General features: G+C 38.7%; 1 protein-coding gene across 6 annotated transcripts in view; it reads right to left on the bottom strand.

The window, feature by feature from the left end:
* LOC133541274 (casein kinase I) overlaps nt 1-21,327 on the bottom strand; it is a 33,154-nt gene that overhangs the window by 9,510 nt on the left and 2,317 nt on the right. For all 6 annotated transcript variants that reach the window (XM_061884573.1, XM_061884575.1, XM_061884571.1 and 3 more), the window contains exons 2-5: nt 14,319-14,409; nt 11,206-11,316; nt 10,935-11,083; nt 4,894-5,122 (exon numbers count right to left, since the gene is read on the bottom strand). In XM_061884573.1, the coding sequence (XP_061740557.1) occupies nt 4,894-5,122; nt 10,935-11,083; nt 11,206-11,316; nt 14,319-14,394 (565 nt within the window). In that variant the 5' untranslated portion in view covers nt 14,395-14,409. The remainder of the gene's footprint in view (nt 1-4,893; nt 5,123-10,934; nt 11,084-11,205; nt 11,317-14,318; nt 14,410-21,327) is intronic.

Below are 21,327 nucleotides of genomic sequence, written 5' to 3'. Positions count from 1 at the left end.
CCACAGACGGAAGAGTGCCACAGAAAGGTCACTGCACACAATCAAAAGACTGAATCCCTTTTCAGAGGTGGAATCTCCAACATTTAGCAATAACATTAGAGCTACGCTAATTGATACTGGGCTAAACAGTAACAGCAACATTACATGTTTGTTTATGTTTGCAGGGATATGGTGAAAACTCTCAACCCAAAATACATACCACCTTCCAGGGACTACCTGGCAAACACATTGATCCCGGCATGGTACAAGAATAATCAGAATAGTCAGGAATTGGAATTGAAACAAAGAATCGTAATCGTTCGAATTCAAACGATACCCAACCCTACTCGTGACGTGACAAGTTTGACCCGGCTGAAATTCTAGGCATAAGCTACTTATTTTGCGAAACGAGTTTGACCCGGCGTTAATCCTGAACCGGCAGTAATGCTAAGCATGCGCTAATTATTTTGCGAAACGAGTTTGACCCGGCAGTAATTCTAGGCAGGTGCATACTATATACCCGGCGGCAATTCAAGGAAATACAATAAGTCAATTTCTTTGTTGGCATTGAAGATTGCAACAATTACCTGAGCAGGGGTGTCCAAACTACGGCCAGTAGGCCAAGAGCAGCACGCCGGCATCTTCAAATTGGCCCGCGAGACGCCACGAGTTTAAAAAATTCAACCAGGAGCATTATATACTTATAAAATTATATGATGGTCTGTGTGCCGCTCTTTTATCGCTATCTAGCCCCCAACGAACGTAACTTATTGTCATTTATTGTACTTTTCAAGTACTGATAGCATAGCAATTGCTTCTACAGTTGTGATCAAAATTATTCAACCCCCACACAATTTTGGTGTTTTGCAAGTTGGACATTTATTCCGTATTTTGTTTATAGTCATATCAAATAAAGATGTGTCAAATGGACAAATGCAACTGAAATTGTAACACTGTATTTTACAAAATACCAAAAAAAAGGAAAATGTTCTTAATATCTCATTGACAAAATGATTCAAGCCCCTAGTTCCATGCATCTTTAGTACTTAGTAGAACAGCCTTTGGCAGTAATGACATCCTTCAAAGGTGATACATAAGCTTCTTGCAAGCATCTACAGGTATTTTAGCCCATTCCTCTTGGGCAAAGGCCTCCAGTTCATTCATATTCTTGGGCTTACGTGCTGCAACTGCCTTCTTCAAGTCCCACCACAGCTTTTCTAGAGGATTTAGGTCTGGCCACTGTGAAGGCCACTCCAGAGTCTTCCAGCCCTTCTTCTGCAACCACTCTGATGTTGATTTGGAGGTATGCTTGCGATCCTTGTCCTGTTGGAAGGTCCAACGTCTCCCAAGCCTCAGCTTCCTCACTGACTTCATGACAGAGAAACAGCCCCAGAGCATGATTGACCCCCCACCATGCTTAACAGTAGGAAAGGTGTTCTTCTCTTTGTAAGCTTCATTTTTTCTCCTCCAGACATAACGATTTATAGGCCCAAAGAGTTCCACTTTTGTCTCATCACTCCATAGAACAGTTTCCCAAAACCTTTGGGGTTTGTCTAGATGATTTTTGGCATACTGGAGTCTATTTTCTTGTGCCTGGTAGTCAGAAGTGGGGTGCGCCTGGGAGTTCTGGCATGGAGGCCTTCATCTCGTAGTGCGCGCCTTATTGTCTGGGACGAAACCTGCGTTCCCCCCTCTGCAATGTCCTGTTGTAGTTCCTCAGCTGTTACCGGGGGGTTTTTCACCACTGTACGCACACAGCATCCTCTTTCTACCACGCCCAGGTCGTGTTTCCACTGTGCCTTTAGCTTTAAACTTGCAAATTATGCTCCCAACTGTGTCTCTTGGAATGTGTAATGTCTTTACTATTTTCTTATATCCATATCCTTTCTTACGAAGAGAAATGACCTCCTCTCTTGACTTCTTTGACCACTCCCTGGACTTCACCATGTTGCAAATACACCATTGACCATCTACAAGAAGCTGAGTGTCACAGTCTTTTTCAACCAGTTTAATTGTTGCTCGTTATGGTTCTAATCACATCTACAGGTGTTTTCAACACCCAATTGAAAAGACCTCATTCAAATTCTGTTCTTAAGTGTTATAATCTTCAAGGGGTGAATCATTTTGTCAATGAGATATTAAGAGAAATGACACTGTTTGGTATGTTACAAAATATAATGTTGTAATTCAAGTTGCATTTGTATATTTAATGCATCTTTATTTGATACGGAATAAATGTCCAACTTGCTAAAACACCAAAATTGTGTGGGGGTTGAATCATTTTGATCACAACTGTATGACCCAATCCAAACAACCTTCCTTAGTCACAGTGCAGGAAAATAAATAAATAAATAAACCAGCACAAAAATTCAGCACAAGCTGTTCACTGAACTTTGTGGAGGTTATGAAAAACATCCAAACAAAAAAATTGAAATTATGCCCATTACCAGGAATAATGGGGACAAATGCAAAACTCTCTCCACATTTGACACATTTTAACTGCTTGATATGCGCCCCCCGCGACCCCAAAGGGAATAAGCGGTAAAAAATGTATGAATTGATATTTCCGATTGATTAAAAAACCTTAAGGAGGTCGTCAAGGAAGTAAACAAAGTATGAATTCAACTTTCACATACTCTTAATATCTAATAATACATTTAAAAACATGCTGTATTTTTCGGACCATAAGTCAAATTTTTTTTCATAGTTTGACTTATACTCCAGAGCGCCTTATGTGTGAAATTATTAACACATTATTATAAAATATCAAATATTATTTATCTCATTCGCGGAAGACGAAGAAAATGTCAGCAATCGTCACACACACGTCAACCAATAAGAATTTGAAGGGTCATGGCAGATGTGAATTGTGGGTCATGGGATGCTAACTGCTATATGCTATGTGCTACTGCGGTAACTATTAAAATGGATAATTTCATGGTTGGTGGTAACTTATAAAAACTGAGAAGGGCTGAACAAAAATGGCAGCGAAAAGGAAATCATGTACTGCAGATTACAAGCTGGACGTAGTGAAATATGCAGCAGAAAAGGACAAGAGGAAGCAGCGCATACCTTTGGAGTTGGCAGAGTTGTTTAGAAGCGACAACGAGGAGGAAGATTTCATGGGATTTATGGATGAGGAGTGAGAGATAGTTTGGTAAAGGTATAGCATGTTCTATATGTTATAGTTATTTGAATGACTCTTACCATAATGTTAGGTTAACATAGCAGTTGGTTATTTATGCCTCATATAACCTACACTTATTCAGCCTCTTGTTCACTATTCTTTATTTTAAATTGCCTTTCAAATGTCTATTCTTGGTGTTGGATTTTATCAAATAAATTTCCCCCCAAAAATGCAACTTGTACTCCAGTGCGACGTAGATATGTTTTTTTCCTTCTTTTTTATGCATTTTCGGCAGGAGCGATTTATAATCCGAAAAATACGGTTGTTACTTTGCAAGCAGTCCGCTTTCGCCCCCTGGCCAAATTTTTAAGCCCAATGCGCCCCCGCCCCCAGTCAAAAAGTTTGGACACCCCTGACCTAGGCGTAGTTAGCCTAAATCGGCTCTCAGTGCTGCTGGAGTGATTGCCAGCTGCTTAGTAGGGAAATCTTGCAGAGTTGGCAACAGGGTGTGACATTTAGCGCACTGAAACATGGCACTGTTGGATTATACGTGAATCTGCGCCTGGTAGGACCAGCCGGATTCGGTCGCTTCCAAAAAAGTACCGAATTCAGTACCTGTGCCGAGTTGCTCCACATACCGTATTTCCTTGAATTGCCGCCGGGTATATAGTATGCGCCTGCCTAGAATTACTTGCGGGTCAAACTCATTTTGCAAAATAATTAGCACATGTTTAGCATTATCGCCGGCTCAGGATTAACGCCGGGTCAAACTCGTTTCGCTAAATATTATTTTTATTAGCGCATGTCTAGAATTTCCGCCGGGTCAAACTCGTCACGTCACAAGTGACACTTCACCTGTCATCATTTTCAAAATGGAGGAGGCTGATTTCAATCATTTGAAATCGCATAAAGGGAAGAAGATTAAGAGCTATTCAGTAGGATTTAAGGTCCAAGCTATTGAATATGCTAAAAAGAACAGTAAGCAGCTATGTTTTATTAATATACCGTAGCTGCGTGTGTCAAATATGAGTCATTAAATGACTCCCGCCTCCTGGTGGTAGAGGGCGCTAGTGATCCTTCTTGCGACTACTCGGCTGCAGAAGAATTGACAACAAGCAGCAAGAGTGAGCAGCGATCGTTTATTTTTTCCTCTCGCTTGCACTTTTAACATGGAGGACTACATATCTAAAATAAAACTGTTTTCTAAACTGGACTTTCAATGTAAGCAGGAGGTAATAAAGGGAGATCTCCATCAAGACAGAGAGAGTTTTAAAACTGAAGAAAGATAAAGAAAACTTCTATAAACAAGTTATCGATGTTTTTGATCAGAAGGAGCTGCGCATTGACTTCATTTATAAGTAAAGGTAAGACCATAACGTTTTTTTTATTAAATGTGCTTTTCATGATGGTATCCTTAAATCACACTCAAATTTTTAAGTGCAGGCCCAAATTTACCGCATGCCTTTGGTAAGTGCCGGAGTAAGAAGAAGTTTTAAAATAATTAGCGCATGCTTGCCTTTACCGCATGCCTTTGGTAAACGCTGGAGTGAGAAGAGATTTTTAATTAGCGCCCCGGCGGCAATTCAAGGAAATACAATATTTACATTTTTGTAAATTCTTGTCCACAATCTTCCATGTTCTGACAAACAAGGATACACAGCAGACAATGCAAGTTGGAGGACAAGTCTAGAACACATCCAAGATATGCAGCACAAGTTCCATTGAACTCAATTTCTGTCTGATCCTAAGAACATCAGGTTGGTATGTGGGGAGCATGGACGACTTACCGATCCCAAGATGCGTGTTGATGGAGGCGTATCGTGCCGTGCCGGTCAGGTTCTTGTTCTCCCTGTAGGGGATGTGCTGGTGTGTGCGGGCGTCTCGGTACTTTTTGGCCAGCCCAAAGTCGATGATGTACACCAGGTTGCCCTTCTTGCCGAGCCCCATCAAGAAGTTGTCGGGCTTCACGTCGCGGTGAATGAAATTCTTGGAGTGGATGTATTCGATACGACTTATCTGAAGGACGGGGCACACAAAAGGAGGTGGACCTTGTCAGTCTGCGGGATGGATACAAGTAGACCATGACTTGGGTTCACAGAAGTCTGTACTTTGGACCTCAAGCAGGACTATTCAACTACCTTGTTTTGGGAGCCGAGGACTTCTCTCTCCACTATTATTCTTATTTTGTATATTCCTGAGATTTAGACAAAGGAGCTACTGCAGAAAAAAGCTAGTCAAAGATCATCTATACCACAGCGCTCTAGTGTGTTTAGTCTTGTGTCGCCAGTTAATTAGCCGTGCTTTAAAGTCAAACTAAACTATTTCAACAGCCATCTGATGTCCACATGAGAGATGTATGAATAAAGAGGTAATAATGATAACTGCGATTAATCTCCCGATCTCTAGTAAGTTCAAATGACTGAAAAACTGTGATTGCCAACTGCACTTTGGTAAACTCGTGGCCCGGTTAGGGCTAGGATAGCTGAAATGCTAGTGGAGTGTAAAAAACAAGTTGAAGCAAAATATTGAAGCTAATAGATATATATAGCATTTCTGACATTGAAAGACGTGCAAAGTTTGCAGATAATTGGATACAATCAAAATAGTATCAATTTCACAGACATTCCCAAGACATTGTGAGAGAAAATGAGGAAGCCAGTCACGTGACCGCGTGACGTAGAGGAGGAACCACAGATCCCTTCTCCTTCAATAACAATACTAAAACAACAATACTAATCAAGCAGACTTTGAGAGAGCCGGCGACGATTACTTTTAGAAAAATTATGATCAAGTACCTTAAAATTTTGAGCCTGAACACAAAGAAGTCGAGTAACGGATGTAGTTATATTGTAACATTATGGCATCAGCAGAATTGCTTGGTGCTAAACATACAAACTAACAATAACAAACGATAAAACAAATACTGTAACATTTCCACTCTTGCGTGGACGCCGGCAGACGGGACACCCGCATGATTCTGTTTAGATGAAGAATTACTTGCATACCTCAAAAACGTTTACAAGCCTGTGATGTGAAAGTTGACCAGCCTGTGGGTCCATGGCCACGTTTGTCAAAAAGCAGGTGAGAGATGCATGAATTATAATCTATAATTGACTTTTAGAAATTTTGAGACCAAGCAGAAATAGCTTAGTGTGTCAACAATAGCAGCATAAGCTAGCATTAGCTCACTGCTATCAATGTGCCACTAAATTAGTCAGTCTGCGCTTATAATAATAATAATATCACTCATATTTGGTTAATTTTCAAGTCAGGACATGTAAACGGAAAATTGTTGGTGCTTTCTGGATTTGTTAGTGTATAATGAGAGAACATTTGATTTGAATTGTATTGTATTTCTGTTAATTGATTTGTTAAAAAGAAATACCGTATTTTTCGGACTACAAGTCGCAGTTTTTTTTCATAGTTTGGCCGGGGGTGCGACTTACACTCGGGAGCGACTTATGTGTGAAATTATTAACACATTACCGTAAAATATTAAATAATATTATTTATCTCATTCACATAAGAGACTAGACGTATAAGATTTCATGGTATTTATGGATTAGGAGTGACAGATGGTGTGGTAAAGGTATAGCATGTTCTATATGTTATAGTTATTTGAATGACTCTTACCATAATATGTTAGGTTAACATAGCAGTTGGTTATTTATGCCTCATATAACCTACACTTATTCAGCCTGTTCACTATTCTTTATTTATTTTAAATTGCCTTTCAAATGTCTATTCTTGCTGTTGGGTTTTATCAAATACATTTCCCCAAAAATGCGACGTATATATGTTTTTTACCTTCTTTATTATGCATTTTCGGCAGGTGCGACTTGAACTCCGGACCGACTTATACTCCGAAAAATATGGTAGTCAGTCTGCGCTTATAATAATAATATCATTCATATTTGGTTAATTTTCAAGTCAGGACATGTAAACAAAGAATTGTTGGTGCTTTCAGTATTTGTTAGTGCTTTGTTTTTCAACCTTTTTGAGCCAAGGCATAATTTTTGCGTTGAAAAAATCCGAAGGCACACCACCAGCAGAAATCATAAAAAAATGACTCAGTTGACAGTAAAAAGTTGTGGCAATTGTTGGATATGATTTTAAACCATGCATCAATATAACTCTTGTCTCAAAGTAAGTTTTAGGTCTTGTCTTGCCCTCCTATTTTGGTGGCTTTTTCTATTTTTTTGGTATTTTTCCTGTACCAGTTTCATGTCTTCCTTTGAGCGATATTTCCCATATGTACTTTATTTTAGCAATCAAGAATATTTCAGTAGTTTTTATCCATCTTTGTGGGGACATTATTGATTGTCATGTCATATTTGGATGTACACTGTGGACGCCATTTTTGCTCCACATTCTGTTTTTGTTTACTTTGTAGCCAGTTTAGTTTTAGTTTCATTCTGCACAGCCTTCCCTAAGCTTCAATGTCTTTTCTTAGGGGCACTCACCGTTTGTTTATTTTTGGTTTAAGCATTAGATACCTTTTTACCTGCATGCTGCCTCCCGCTGTTCCCGACATCTACAAAGTAATTAGCTACCGGCTGCCACCTACTGACATGGAAGAGTATTACAGTTACTCTGCCGAGCTCCAGACAGCAACGACACAACAACAACACATCGTTTGCAGACTATAGATTTTCAAAAAACATTTTTAACCCCAATAGGTGAAATTAAATAATCTCCCACGGCACACCAGAATGTATCTCACGGCACACTAGTGCTAGTGTGCCGCGGCACACTACAGTGGTTGAAAAACACTGTTAGTGTATAATGAGAGAACAGATTGGAATTGTATTGTACTTCTGTTAATTGATTTGTTAAAAAGAAATACTCAAAAATATGGCTTTAAAAAATCCAGAACACTATTAAATGTTTTTCCAAACTATCATATAGCTTCAATGCATTCATTTATATATATATATATATAGATATATATATAAAACTTGGTTAAATGATACCAGAGAGTGTATAAACACGTTATGAGCACATTCAAATATATCGTGCTATGAAATGTTAATATTGTTACATCCCGAGTCAGCAAAGACCTCAACAGGCTGCATATGAAAAGGATTATTTTATGTGAATTTATCTGTGGCTTTATTTCGACAATGGAACAGATTATTTCCATCTCTAGTCGCTCCTACGGGAAGGCATAATCTGGACAGATCAGAGGTTGTCCGGTGGCGACAGATTGTTTGCACAACAAGCTCCACTCTATTTGCAACCCACAGCACAGGACCATTTGGACACCTTCAAACGTCTACAATACGGGTGGATACAACATTACTGACAAAACAAAAGGGTAAGATAAAACAAAAAAAGACAGCATAAAATGGCTGATGCATGAGCTAGGTGATATGAAACAAAGCTTTAAAGGAATTCATGAACACAAACAGAAGGGTGTAAATTCTGAAGTTTTTTTCCATTCCATTTTCACTTCTGCCTATTTATTGCTTCTTATTTGGCAAAAAATAATAAACAGGTTGATAAGCATCAACTTTTTAGCTTAGAAGAAACATGAGTGTACAACAGTGAGGTCTTGAGACCCACATGGGAGGTCCTCAAAAGAATATTTGTTTTGAAAATGAAATAGTCTACACTCATTAACATGTTGAACATTTATATCAACTAAAGTGATTATTTTAAAATAATACAAGCTGACCACTCATAAGCCTGAGTAGGTCATTGAGTGACAAACAAGGCAAACAATAGAACTGTGTTGTGTATTTCTGCAAACATCCATGTCAGGACTCTCCTTTTTCCAGCATATGTAAAAATGAACTGCTGCAGGGGCCACTTTGACACATTTTGTGCTTGAAAGATACAAAAACCAATACAAAATCAATATATGCTAAAATATCTGAGGACGACATCCTCACTTTGCTTAAGTTACAGCAACAAAGCATATTGTATGTAATTCTAAAAGAGGCATTGACTAGACAAAATTATTTAAAAAATATCAATACACAGACCAAACAAATCAGACCGTGCTGTTCAGTACCGTGGCCACTGATTGGCTCAGCCTCAAGCAGCATTACTAACATCAGCATGCTAACTTTTTTAGCCCATTTTGCAGCTGAACACCTCAGGCATTCATAAGTTAACACTTGACACATGCTAAATATTAGCATGCTAATGTTTTATTTTTAGCTATTTTTGCATGCATATGCTTCATAGTCTTAACTTGGTACTTGCTAAATATTAGCACGCTAACGTTTTTCAGCTATTTTCGCATGCATATGCTTCATAGTCATAACTTGGTACTTGACACTTGCTAAATATTAGCATGCTAACGTTTTTCAGCTATTTTCGCATGCATATGCTTCATAGTCATAACTTGGTACTTGACAAGCTAAATATTAGCATGCCAACTTTTTTTTTTTTAGCTATTTTCGCATGCATATGCTTCATAGTCATAACTTGGTACTTGACACATGCTAACTGTACAATGAATAATAGCAGCAAGCACCGTGCTGACATTGATGCCGGTGGATAAAAAAACGTGTCACTCGTTCAAAGTCATCACATGCTGGGCGTGCTAATGTTTCTAGTAGTATCTGGTATTATTATCTAGTGTGCAAGTTATTATTACTACTACTACTACTACTACTACTACTACTATTTAGATTGCAATTACTACTACTCCTACCATCTAACGGGCAAGTTATTACTACCATCTAGTGAGCAAATTATTACTACCATTTAGGGACGGCGTGGCGCAGTGGGAGAGGTGCCGTGCACAACCCGAGGGTCTCTGGTTCAATCCCCACCTAGTACCAACCTCGTCACGTCCGTTGTGTCCTTGAGCAGGACACTTCACCCTTGCTCCTGATGGGTGCTGGTTAGCGCCTTGCATGGCAGCTCCCTCCATCAGTGTGTGAGAATGGGTAAATGTGGTGGTAGTGTCAAAGCGCTTTGAATACCTTGAAGGTAGAAAAACGCTATACAAGTAAAACCCATTTATCATTTAGTGTGCAAGTTATTACTACCATCTATTGTTCAAGTGATTACAACTACTCCTACCATCTAGTGTGCAAGTTATTACTACCATCTAGTGTGCAAGTTATTACTACCATATAGTGTGCAAGTTATTACTAGCACTCCTACCATCTAGTGTGCAAGTTATTACTACTACTCCTACCATCTAGTGTGCAAGTTATTACTACTACTCCTACCATCTAGTGTGCAAGTTATTACTACTACTCCTACCATCTAGTGTGCAAGTTATTACTAGCACTCCTACCATCTAGTGTGCAAGTGATTACTACTACTCCTACCATCTAGTGTGCAAGTGATTACTACTACTCCTACCATCTAGTGTGCAAGTGATTACTCCATGTAGTGTGCAAGTTATTATTACTACCATGTAGTGTGCAAGTTATTATTACTACCATGTAGTGTGCAAGTTATTATTACTACCATGTAGTGTGCAAGTTATTATTACTACCATGTAGTGTGCAAGTTATTATTACTACCATGTAGTGTGCAAGTTATTATTACTACCATCGAGTGTGCAAGTTATTATTACTACAGTCTAGTGTGCAAGTTATTATTACTACCATAGAGTGTGCACGTTATTACTACCATAGAGTGTGCAAGTTATTATTATTACTACTATCTAGTGTGCAAGTTGCCTCGTGGTTGTCCTCTCTCGTGAAGACCCCTCTAGCATTGTGCGCACAGTGACGTCATGCACGCCCACAGGAATCGATAAAGGAATCATTAGCAAAGCTAGCAAATGACAGGAATCGCACCCGTTTCCTAGTTCCATTCCTGGCGACATAAGTGTTTTACCTCCTCATGAGAGCCTCACCATTTGGTCTGCCAGAAGCAGGACCGTCTTAAGGCTGAACTTGCGCGAGCAAAAGTTGAAAAGATCCTCAAGACTGGGGCCGAGGAGCTCCATCACCATCACGTTGTAGTCTCCCTCTGCGCCGCACCACTTTATCGAGGGAATACCCACTAAGATGAAGAAATACACAGTCAGCGTTCAAACTACTATAGAAGTAAAGCTAAACACCAGGGCAAGCAAACGCAACACAACTGGCATCGTTAGTCCTAATAAATGTTCCAAACAATGTTACCTCCTCCTTGCATCATCTTGTAGAACTTGCTCTCAATGTGCAACTGCGGGTGTTTGGTCTTCACACACTCAAGTTTGATGGCTACTTCTTCACCTGTGGCAATATTAGCACCTGAAGAGATGAAAGGAAACAAATCGACTGAGATCCACGGGATAATTTGTCAAGTGTGGGGCAGAAGCGTTGCTACATAAAGTAGCATTACTGCTAATACGTAGCATCATTTCAAAAGTCACCGGCTAGAGAATGAAGAGTGCTTACTCCGCATGTCAACAACTACATTCGGTGCCACACCAACAAAATGCAGAGGCGAACATTTCCAGATCAACACCGTATGAAAAAAATTCTCAATAACATAAGGAGATAATGTCCGCAGGAACCTCTATTTGGTTTCCTATTATGCAGCTCATTATTATTTGACACTTATTGACATATCTTGTGTGACATCATGCACAAAAGTGCACTTTGTTTGAAACTATTGTAGTGGCGTTCTGTACAAAAAGTGCACTCCAATTTAGTGTTGTTTTGATATGTCATCTTAGTGACATCATGCACAAACGTGCACTCCCAGCTTGTTTTAAAATGTCTGACAATCTTGCACTTTCTGTTTTGAAATGACATGTTTGTGCCACTGCTTAATAACTGTTTCATAAATACACTTTTGCTCAATTGACTTAGTTGTTAATTCCCTCTCTGCGTGAAAGTTTAAAAGTAGCATATATTAATGCAGTATGAAGAAGAATGTTTTAATGTAGACACATAGAATCACAGCAGTATGATGATTCTATACAGCAAGTGTTCATTCAAGGCCAAGGCAAAATATCGTAATATATATCATGTATCATGATATGGCCTAAAAATCGAGACATTAAAAAAAGGCCGTATTGCCCAGCCCTAGTTTGAATGGTTTCATCGACCCTAATTGGGTGATTTTCAGCAGCTTTGGCGGGCAACATGTTGCCCACGGGCCGCCAGTTGAGTAAACTGGCATATGCACTGCTGAGACCGAGACACACACACACACACACACACACACACACACACACACACACACACACACACACACACACACACACTTGAGTCATTAGTACCACGAAACAATACTGGTACCGGTATACCATACAACACTACAAAAACAACAAACAACAACAGGACAGCATCAGCAAATACGATATGTACAGATACCGTATTTCCTTGAATTGCCGCCGGGTATATAGTATGCGCCTGCCTAGAATTACTGCCGAGTCAAACTCGTTTCGCAAAATAATATTTTTATTAGCGCATGTCTAGAATTTCCGCCGGGTCAAACTCGTTTCGCCAAATAATTAGCATATGCCTAGAATTTCCGCTGGGTCAATGTCGTCACGTCAATGATTGACACTTCACCTGTCATCATTTTCAAAATGGAGGAGGCTGATTTCAATAATTTGAAAGGGAAGAAGAGCTATTCAGTAGGATTTAAGGTCCAATCTATTGAATATGTTAAAAAGAACAGTAAGTGGCTATGATTTATCAATATACCGTAGCTGCGTGTGTCAAATATGAGTCATTAAATGACTCCCGCCTCCTGGTGGTAGAGGGCGCTAGTGATCCTTCTTGCGACTACTCGGCTGCAGAAGAAGTGACAACAAGCAGCAAGAGTGAGCAGCAATCGTTTATTTTTTTCCTCTCGCTTGTACTTTTAACATGGAGGATTACATATCTAAAATGAAACAGTTTTCTAAACTGGACTTTCAATCGAGGCAGGAGGTAATAAAGAAGAACTCCATCGAGACAGAAAGACTTTTAAAACTGAAGAAAGATAAGGAAGACTTCTATAAACAAGTTATTGATGCTTTTGATCAGAAGGAGCTGCGCATGGACTTCATTTATAAGTAAAGGTAAGACCATAATAAATTTTTATTAAACTTGCTTTTCATGATGGTATCCTTACATCACACTCAAATTTATAAGCGCAGGCCTAAATTTACCGCATGCCTTTGGTAAGTGCCGGAGTGAGAAGAGGTTTTAAAATAATTAGCGGATGCTTGCCTTTACCGCATAACTTTGGTAAGCGCCGGATTGAGAAGACGTTTTAAATTAATTAGCGCCTCGGCGGCAATTCAAGGAAATACGGTACGCAAACTTTCGGCCCTCCTTGGGACCCTATACAACAGGGGTCGGGAACCTTTTTGGCTGAGAGAACCATGAAAGCCAAATATTTCAAAATATATTTCCGTGAGAGCCATATCATATTTTTTAACACTGAATACAACTAAATGCGTGCATTTTTAAGTAAGACCAACATTTTTTGAGTATAATAAGTCTCTTATTCTTTTTAATAACATTGTTATTCTGAAGCTAACCAATAATGTTGATCATGTTTTTGTTTGGCCATGTGCGGTTTGTCCTTTGGACTCTTTTTTAAGTTCCTGTTTTTTCCCACTCCCTTGTCTGGTTTCCTTGATTACTCATTTTGTCCACCTGTTTCTGGTGGACAAAATGCCCCCTCACCTGCTTCCCGAGCACTAAGCTCGTCTTTGCCAGTCAGTCGCCCTGTGCTGACTTGTTTCATGCCTTGCCATAGTTTCGTGCTTCATGCCATGCCAAGTAAGTTTTGTTTGATTTATGTTCACAGTCTGTTTAAGCGTTAGCTTTGTTCCTTAGCCCATGTTGTGCCTCCACTGTGAGCGATTTTTGTTTGGATCTTTTTTTAGTTTAAATTAAATCATGTTTTTACCTAAATGCCATGTCCCGAGTAATCCGTCTGCCTTCCTGGGGGAACGACCCTGCAGTAAGCTGTGACCCCCCCCCCATCGTGACATACAATACTTCTTACCATTAATGCGACTTCTTGAACAGGTGCGGTAGAAAACGGATGGATGGATTTAAATGCATGACAATGTTTTATATTTTGCACATTATTTTTAGCACTGTGATTACCAGCGAAATTATTCATAATTATCGTGTTAAGCAATGTCAGCTAAGATTTATCTGAGAGCCAGATGCAGTCATCAAAAGAGCCACATCTGGCTCTAGAGCCATAGGTTCCCTACCCCTATTATACAAGCTTCAAAAATGACACTGCAGGTTCCAGGATGTGACAAAAAAGTACAATTGTGTCCATTCCAACTTACCAAGGTATATGTCTCCAAAGGAACCACTTCCTATCTTCCTCCCAAGCCGATACTTGTTCCCCACTCTTAACTCCATGATTGCAGGCAGTCACTAGAATGAAAAGGACAAAGGTGATTAGTCCTCCTGCACTTCCTGTTGTCACGAGAGCGAGCAGTGGCGTGCAACCAAGTGGTGGAACAAGTCAACATTCCTACTGACACGTGGACACATTGATCAGGCCTGCAGTCATGCACAAATAGATTTGTAGAGGTGGGGCGGTTGTAGTGAGATCAGCAAAAACCAGGAGGGGAGGGGGATGAAAAAAAAAAAAAAAAAGCGGGCTCGGCAGAAGAAAAAATAGGACTACGGAGACTTGGCACACATAAAAGAGGTGGGTTTCATTTGCTGGGCTGTAACTGCACGATCATCATTTATTCAGCGCTCGCTACCACGCCACATTTTCCCGCCCCTGCACTGTAGCGAGATCACGAGAGAGTTGAAGGCAGCTGTGGCGTGCTGGCTGCCTTCATCAGTTACTCCACACACAGAGTCAGACGTTCGCTTCCTCACCACCGCTTTACGCGACGGAAACAAACTGTGCCTTATGAACGTGTCGACTTGCTCCAAATGTTGTGCTGCTGCTGCTGCACGGTCAAAAGTAGACTTCCAGTCAGGCACCAGCTTTTCCTGGAACTGAGCGCACAAACATATTGGATGGGACATCCATTTCCCTAAATCCTCAAAGCTCGCAGATTTTTTTCTAAAAAAGCTTTAATTTGTTTCAGAAATGTAAAAACTGCAAGACGATGCCATGTAATTATTCTCCATTAAATAAAAAAAGCTGGCTCATTGGCCTGCTGCACTTTGGACATCCCTGGTTTATTAAAGCAGCACTACGTAACTTTTCAACCTTCTAATACTTTCATGACTTTTGGGACAATACATTGACTTCAACTAGGGCTGGGCGATATATGGATATATCGTGGGTTTGTCTCTGTGCGATATAAAAAATGACTATATGGTGATATTGGAGTAAACCTTCTCACGCAGTTGCTTTTGGCTGCGGGCATTACACTACCGGCTCTTTCCACTCTTTCTTGTCTCCTTTAACATAGACAGCAAGCGCACCTCCTTGAATACGTATACGCCCTCACGGCGCAGAGAGGTAGCAACATGGGTAACGTTAGCTGTGGTGCGAGTGGTAATACGAGAGAAAGAAGGAGCGAATCTGGTAACCAATGAAGTAAGGAAAAACAGCAGGGGGGTCCATCGTCTGGCGGGGGTTCGGCTTCAAGCGGGAATATGTCGAACAGACAACCGTAATTTGTCAAGTGTGGGGCAAAAGCGTTGCTACCAAAAGTAGCATTACTGCTAATATGTAGCATCATTTGAAAAGTCACCTGCCAGAGAATGAAGAGTGCTTACTCAGCATGTCAACATCTCCATTCGGTGCCACACCAACAAATTGCCGGGGCAACCATTTCCACATCAACACCGTATGAAAAAACTAGTCGACAACATAAGGAAATAACATCTGTAGCGATTTGATTTCCTATTTTCTAGCTCATTTTTATTTGACTCTTATTGAAATATCTTGTGTGACATCATGCACAAAAGTGCACTTTTTGTTTGAAAATATTGTAGTGGCGTTTTGTACAAAAAGTGCACTCTAATTTAGTGTTTTGATTTGTCATCTTAGTGACATCATGCACAAAAGTGCACTTATAGCTTGTTTTAAAATGTCTGACAATCTTGCAGTTTCTGTTTTGATATGACATAATGTTTGTGCCACTGCTTAAAAACTGGTTAACCCTTGTGTGGTGTTCAGTTCTGTGGGACCCATTTTAATTTTTTATAAAAAAAAGATACAATTAATTAATTTTTCAAACAGACTCAGAGTTTGGCTCATTTCCTGTGAAGAAGATATATCAGAACACATTAAATGACCACACACCATACACCCCCCCTACACACTTCTATTACATATAAGATGTCCAGGTCCACTGGACCCGTGACAAAAAGAAACGCGGGGCGGCGGACGGACATACTAGGCCCAGACAGAAGGAGGACAGAGTGTAGGTACACAGAACATCAGAGGGTCAAATGTGCGAGAAAATGAGAGCAGACAGTGTTGACAAACAATGTTGCAACATTGTGTGGGAATCGCAGGTGTAGAAACAGAAAATAATCCCTGTAAGATGCAGATACTGGCAGAGAAATATTTTTCTAATTTAGTGGGTGTGGCTTGTATACTGACACACTCCTTAGTGCAGAAAATACAGTGTTTACTGTTAATATCAGAGTTTGGGGTGCGGCTAATGAGACTGCAGCAGCGATGCTACTTTTTACGTCACTTGTAAAGAACTGTACGGTGGGCATGAACGTCAACATCCCTGCACAGACGAGACCACAATGGGAGCTAAATCAACAAAACACGAAGAGGAATTGGTGCCAAAAAGGGGAAAGAGAAACTTCTTTGTTTGGGTTAAAGAAAAAAAAAGGTCAAGACACTGACAATTTGCAAAAAAAAACCAAGCAGCTAGCACGTCTACTTTTCTATGTCCCGTGAAGACACGACAAGAACAGTGCAGACTGGGTAAAAAGGCGACAAAGCGGCGGCGTTATCTCCTAACCAGAACGTGATGAAGATAAAGACACCAAATCAGTGTCAACATTTCATGCGAAAACAACTTTAAAAAGGGTGAGGCCACAGCCCCCCTCCTGCCCTGCTAAAGACACCTGCCTTTGTGCAGGTGATGGATTGGGGTTGATAAAAGGTGAGGTTTCATTACACCAACAGGGTGTCTCGTGGTCTGCGGCCACCGATCTGATTTAGCGAGGAACATTTTTCACAAAGTGACACAATAAGTGACATAATCCAATTACGTGCTGCAGGATCGCTGACAGCCGGCTGGAGATCAAATCCACCTGGTTTTGGTTGGAATATGGTTCTGGTTTCAGCCCAGCAGAATCCACACCAAATTATGGAACATAACAATAACCCGTCTAAGTTCTGCTAGTACTGGGATGACTTTAATCACACCAGAATGAGTGGGTTAGAGTTGGTGGGGGCGCTCGGGGCAGTAACCCCCACACTGTGTACTTGCCAACCTTGAGACCTCCGATTTCAGGAGGTGGGGGTTGGGGGGCAGGGTTAAGAGGGGAGGAGTATATTTACAGCTAGAATTCACTGAAAGTCAAGTATTTCGTATATATATATATATATATATATACATATATATATATATACATATATATATATATATATACATACATATATATATATACATATATATGTATATACATACATATACATATATATACACATATATATACACATATATATACACATATATATACACATATATATACATATATACACATATATATACACATATATACACATATATACACATATATATATACATATATACACATATATACACATATATATATACATATATACACATATATATATACATATATACACATATATATACATATATATACATATATACACATATATATATACATATATACACATATATGGGATGCACCGATTAATCGGTAACCGAATATATTCGGCCGAATATGGCAAAAAAAGCCACATTCGGCCTTCGGTGGAATGAGTTAAAAACAAGGCCGAATAGTGGCGTGTGACGCAATTTTTTGACGCGGTGACGCAATCAACCAACGTGCAGTGACGTTGGGATATGTTGTGTACCTGTATAAGTGTATGAGGTTACAAGCACACACTTATTGAGATTTACTTGAGCCTTCTGTTTACATTATTAGCATATCTACTGTGGCTAAGCAGACTTTTGCTAAAAGGACAATAATTCATTTTTTGTGGGTTTATCCACTTTAATGCACTTTATTTTTTTTTGGAATGCATGTTTTGTTTGAAGGCCTAATAGAAATGAAAAACTTTGTGCTTTTTTTGAAAAGCAAAGACTACTGGAATATTAAAAAAATGTCAATATTCAATAAAAAATTACTTTATTTGAAAAACATGTCTAAATATTTATTCTAGGCTATTTATGCAATATTTAAAAAATTGTGAAAAACTGCATTCATTATTCAGCCAAGCATTTAAATTATATTCGGCTTCGGCCACAAATTTTCATTTTGGTGCATCCCTAATATATATATATATATATATATATATATATATATATATATATATATATATATATATATATATATATATATATATATATATATATACACACACACACACACATTTTCTACCGCTTATTCCAGGGGTGTCCAAACTTTTTCCACAGAGGGCCGCACACGGAAAAATGTAAGTATGCGGGGGCCATTTTGATATTTTTCATTTTCAAACCATAAAAAAAAAATATGGATTTTTTTTTAATCCTTGGGGCTCCCGGGGAGCATAGAGGCTCTCAGTCACTAAAATGTTAAAAATAAGTCAAATTATTATTATTTTTTATTTAATGCTTACAGTAAATCTCTATATCAACTTGAAGTTGGTATTAAGTGAAACAAATAAGGTGTTATGCCTTTTCTGTCAAAGAAAACTTGTTTTTTATAGTAAAAGTGAAATATGCAGTATTTAGATAGATAGATAGTACTTTATTGATTCCTTCAGGAGAGTTCCTTTATTTAGCAATTAAAGCCCTCAAAGATCAATGCAGGACACCATTGATTTTAATTATTTAATATTTTTGAGTAATCACAGTCAAAAGTTAAATAAAATCCTACTAAATATATGAGTTTCCCACTCATATAGTGATACATTTTTATTAGTTTTTTTTTTACTTTTAACATTTAAATTTCAATATCAACTTCTGATATATCTGTTGATTGTTTTTTTTTTTGAGCAATGGGAAAAAAAAAGAAAGACAAAAGGAACAAAAAACTGCCTGCATGGCAGCTTTGTGTCAACATTGCCACTTTTTCTCATTAGATTTCACCTCATTCCACCTTTTTTTTTTTTATGTTTTTAATTTTTGCAATACTATCAATTTTTCCAGAATGTGTGGCGGGCCGGTAAACGATTAGCTTCGGGCAGCAAATGGCCCCCAGTCCGCACTTTGGACACCCCTGGCTTATTCCTTATAAATAAAAAACTTGAATTTCAGTGTTCATTTATTTACACATATACACACACATAACACACACCTACTCATTGTTAAGTTATGGGTTGAATTGTCTATCCTTTTACTATTCTATGTCCCTATTTTTCTAACCATGCTGAACACCCTCTCTGATGATGCATTGCTGTGTGGCACGCACAAAAGTGCTTGCATCAAATGCACTAGAGTCTGGAATCTTCCATCTTCGTCTCCTTGTTGTGTGCACAGCTGTGCACTGCACTCTCTAAAAGACGTTATTGTCACATATGCATGTACAGTAGATGCCAGTTTGTCCTGTTTAAGAGTGTCACAACATTGCTGTTTACGGCAGACGAACTGCTTTACGGTAGACGAAAACGTGACTGCTGTTGTGTGTTGTTACCGCGCTGGGAGGACGATAATGAAACTGTCTACAATAAACCCTAGGACCCCAGCTTGAGGATGACACAGATACCAACCCACCGGGGTGAGGAGATTTTTTTTTTTTTACCGATATAAAATACTTGATAGGGTTTTCAGCCATATTGCCCAGCCTGTGTGAACATATTGACAAGTTTAGAGGGGATAAATATGTCAGGAGGCATGAAGAAGGTGGAAGTGAGTCATGCTGCATCATGTGCCATCAAGCAGGACAACAATGGCTACTAGAGTGACTACTTAGTCGCGGATTCTTCAAAATATCCATACAGCATAAAGTAGTCCTGAATATAAACATAAATATTTACATCAGCAACACGTACTTGTTACTGCACAGTAGAGTACAAAAGGTAAGTGTGACTGACAGGATTACACAATCATGCAAGAAAGCAGCACTGCAACACGGATGTCATAGTCAACACTTTTGCAACACAATATGAAATATATACACATCTTACTGTCAGGCATCACTTTTGCAACACAATATGAAATATATACACATCTTACTGTCAGTCAACTTTTGCAACACAATATGAAATATATACACATCTTACTGTCATAGTCAACTTTTGCAACACAATATGAAATATATACACATCTTACTGTCAGTCAACTTTTGCAACACAATATGAAATATATACACATCTTACTGTCATAGTCAACACTTTTGCAACACAATATGAAATATATACACATCTTACTGTCATAGTCAACACTTTTGCAACACAATATGAAATATATACACATCTTACTGTCAGTCAACTTTTGCAACACAATATGAAATATATACACATCTTACTGTCAGTCAACTTTTGCAACACAATATGAAATATATACACATCTTACTGTCAGTCAACTTTTGCAACACAATATGAAATATATACACATCTTACTGTCATAGTCAACACTTTTGCAACACAATATGAAATATATACACATCTTACTGTCTTAGTCAACACTTTTACAACACAATATGAAATATATACACATCTTACTGTCATAGTCAACACTTTTGCAACACAATATGAAATATATACACATCTTACTGTCATAGTCAACACTTTTCCAACACAATATGAAATATATACACATCTTACTGTCATAGTCAACACTTTTCCAACACAATATGAAATATATACACATCTTACTGTCATAGTCAACTTTTGCAACACAATATGAAATATATACACATCTTACTGTCATAGTCAACTTTTGCAACACAATATGAAATATATACACATCTTACTGTCATATTCAACACTTTCACAACACAATATGAAATATATACACATCTTACTGTCATAGTCAACACTTTTGCAACACAATATGAAATATATACACATCTTACTGTCATAGTCAACACTTTTACAACACAATATGAAATATATACACATCTTACTGTCATAGTCAACACTTTTACAACACAATATGAAATATATACACATCTTACTGTCATAGTCAACACTTTTACAACACAATATGAAATATATACACATCTTACTGTCAGGCA

This window comes from Nerophis ophidion, linkage group LG23 (genome assembly GCF_033978795.1).
Source record: "Nerophis ophidion isolate RoL-2023_Sa linkage group LG23, RoL_Noph_v1.0, whole genome shotgun sequence".
NCBI classification, from domain to species: Eukaryota; Metazoa; Chordata; class Actinopteri; order Syngnathiformes; family Syngnathidae; genus Nerophis; species Nerophis ophidion.
The sequence above is the reverse complement of the archived record's forward strand: the minus strand, read 5'-3'. Positions and strand labels throughout refer to the sequence as shown.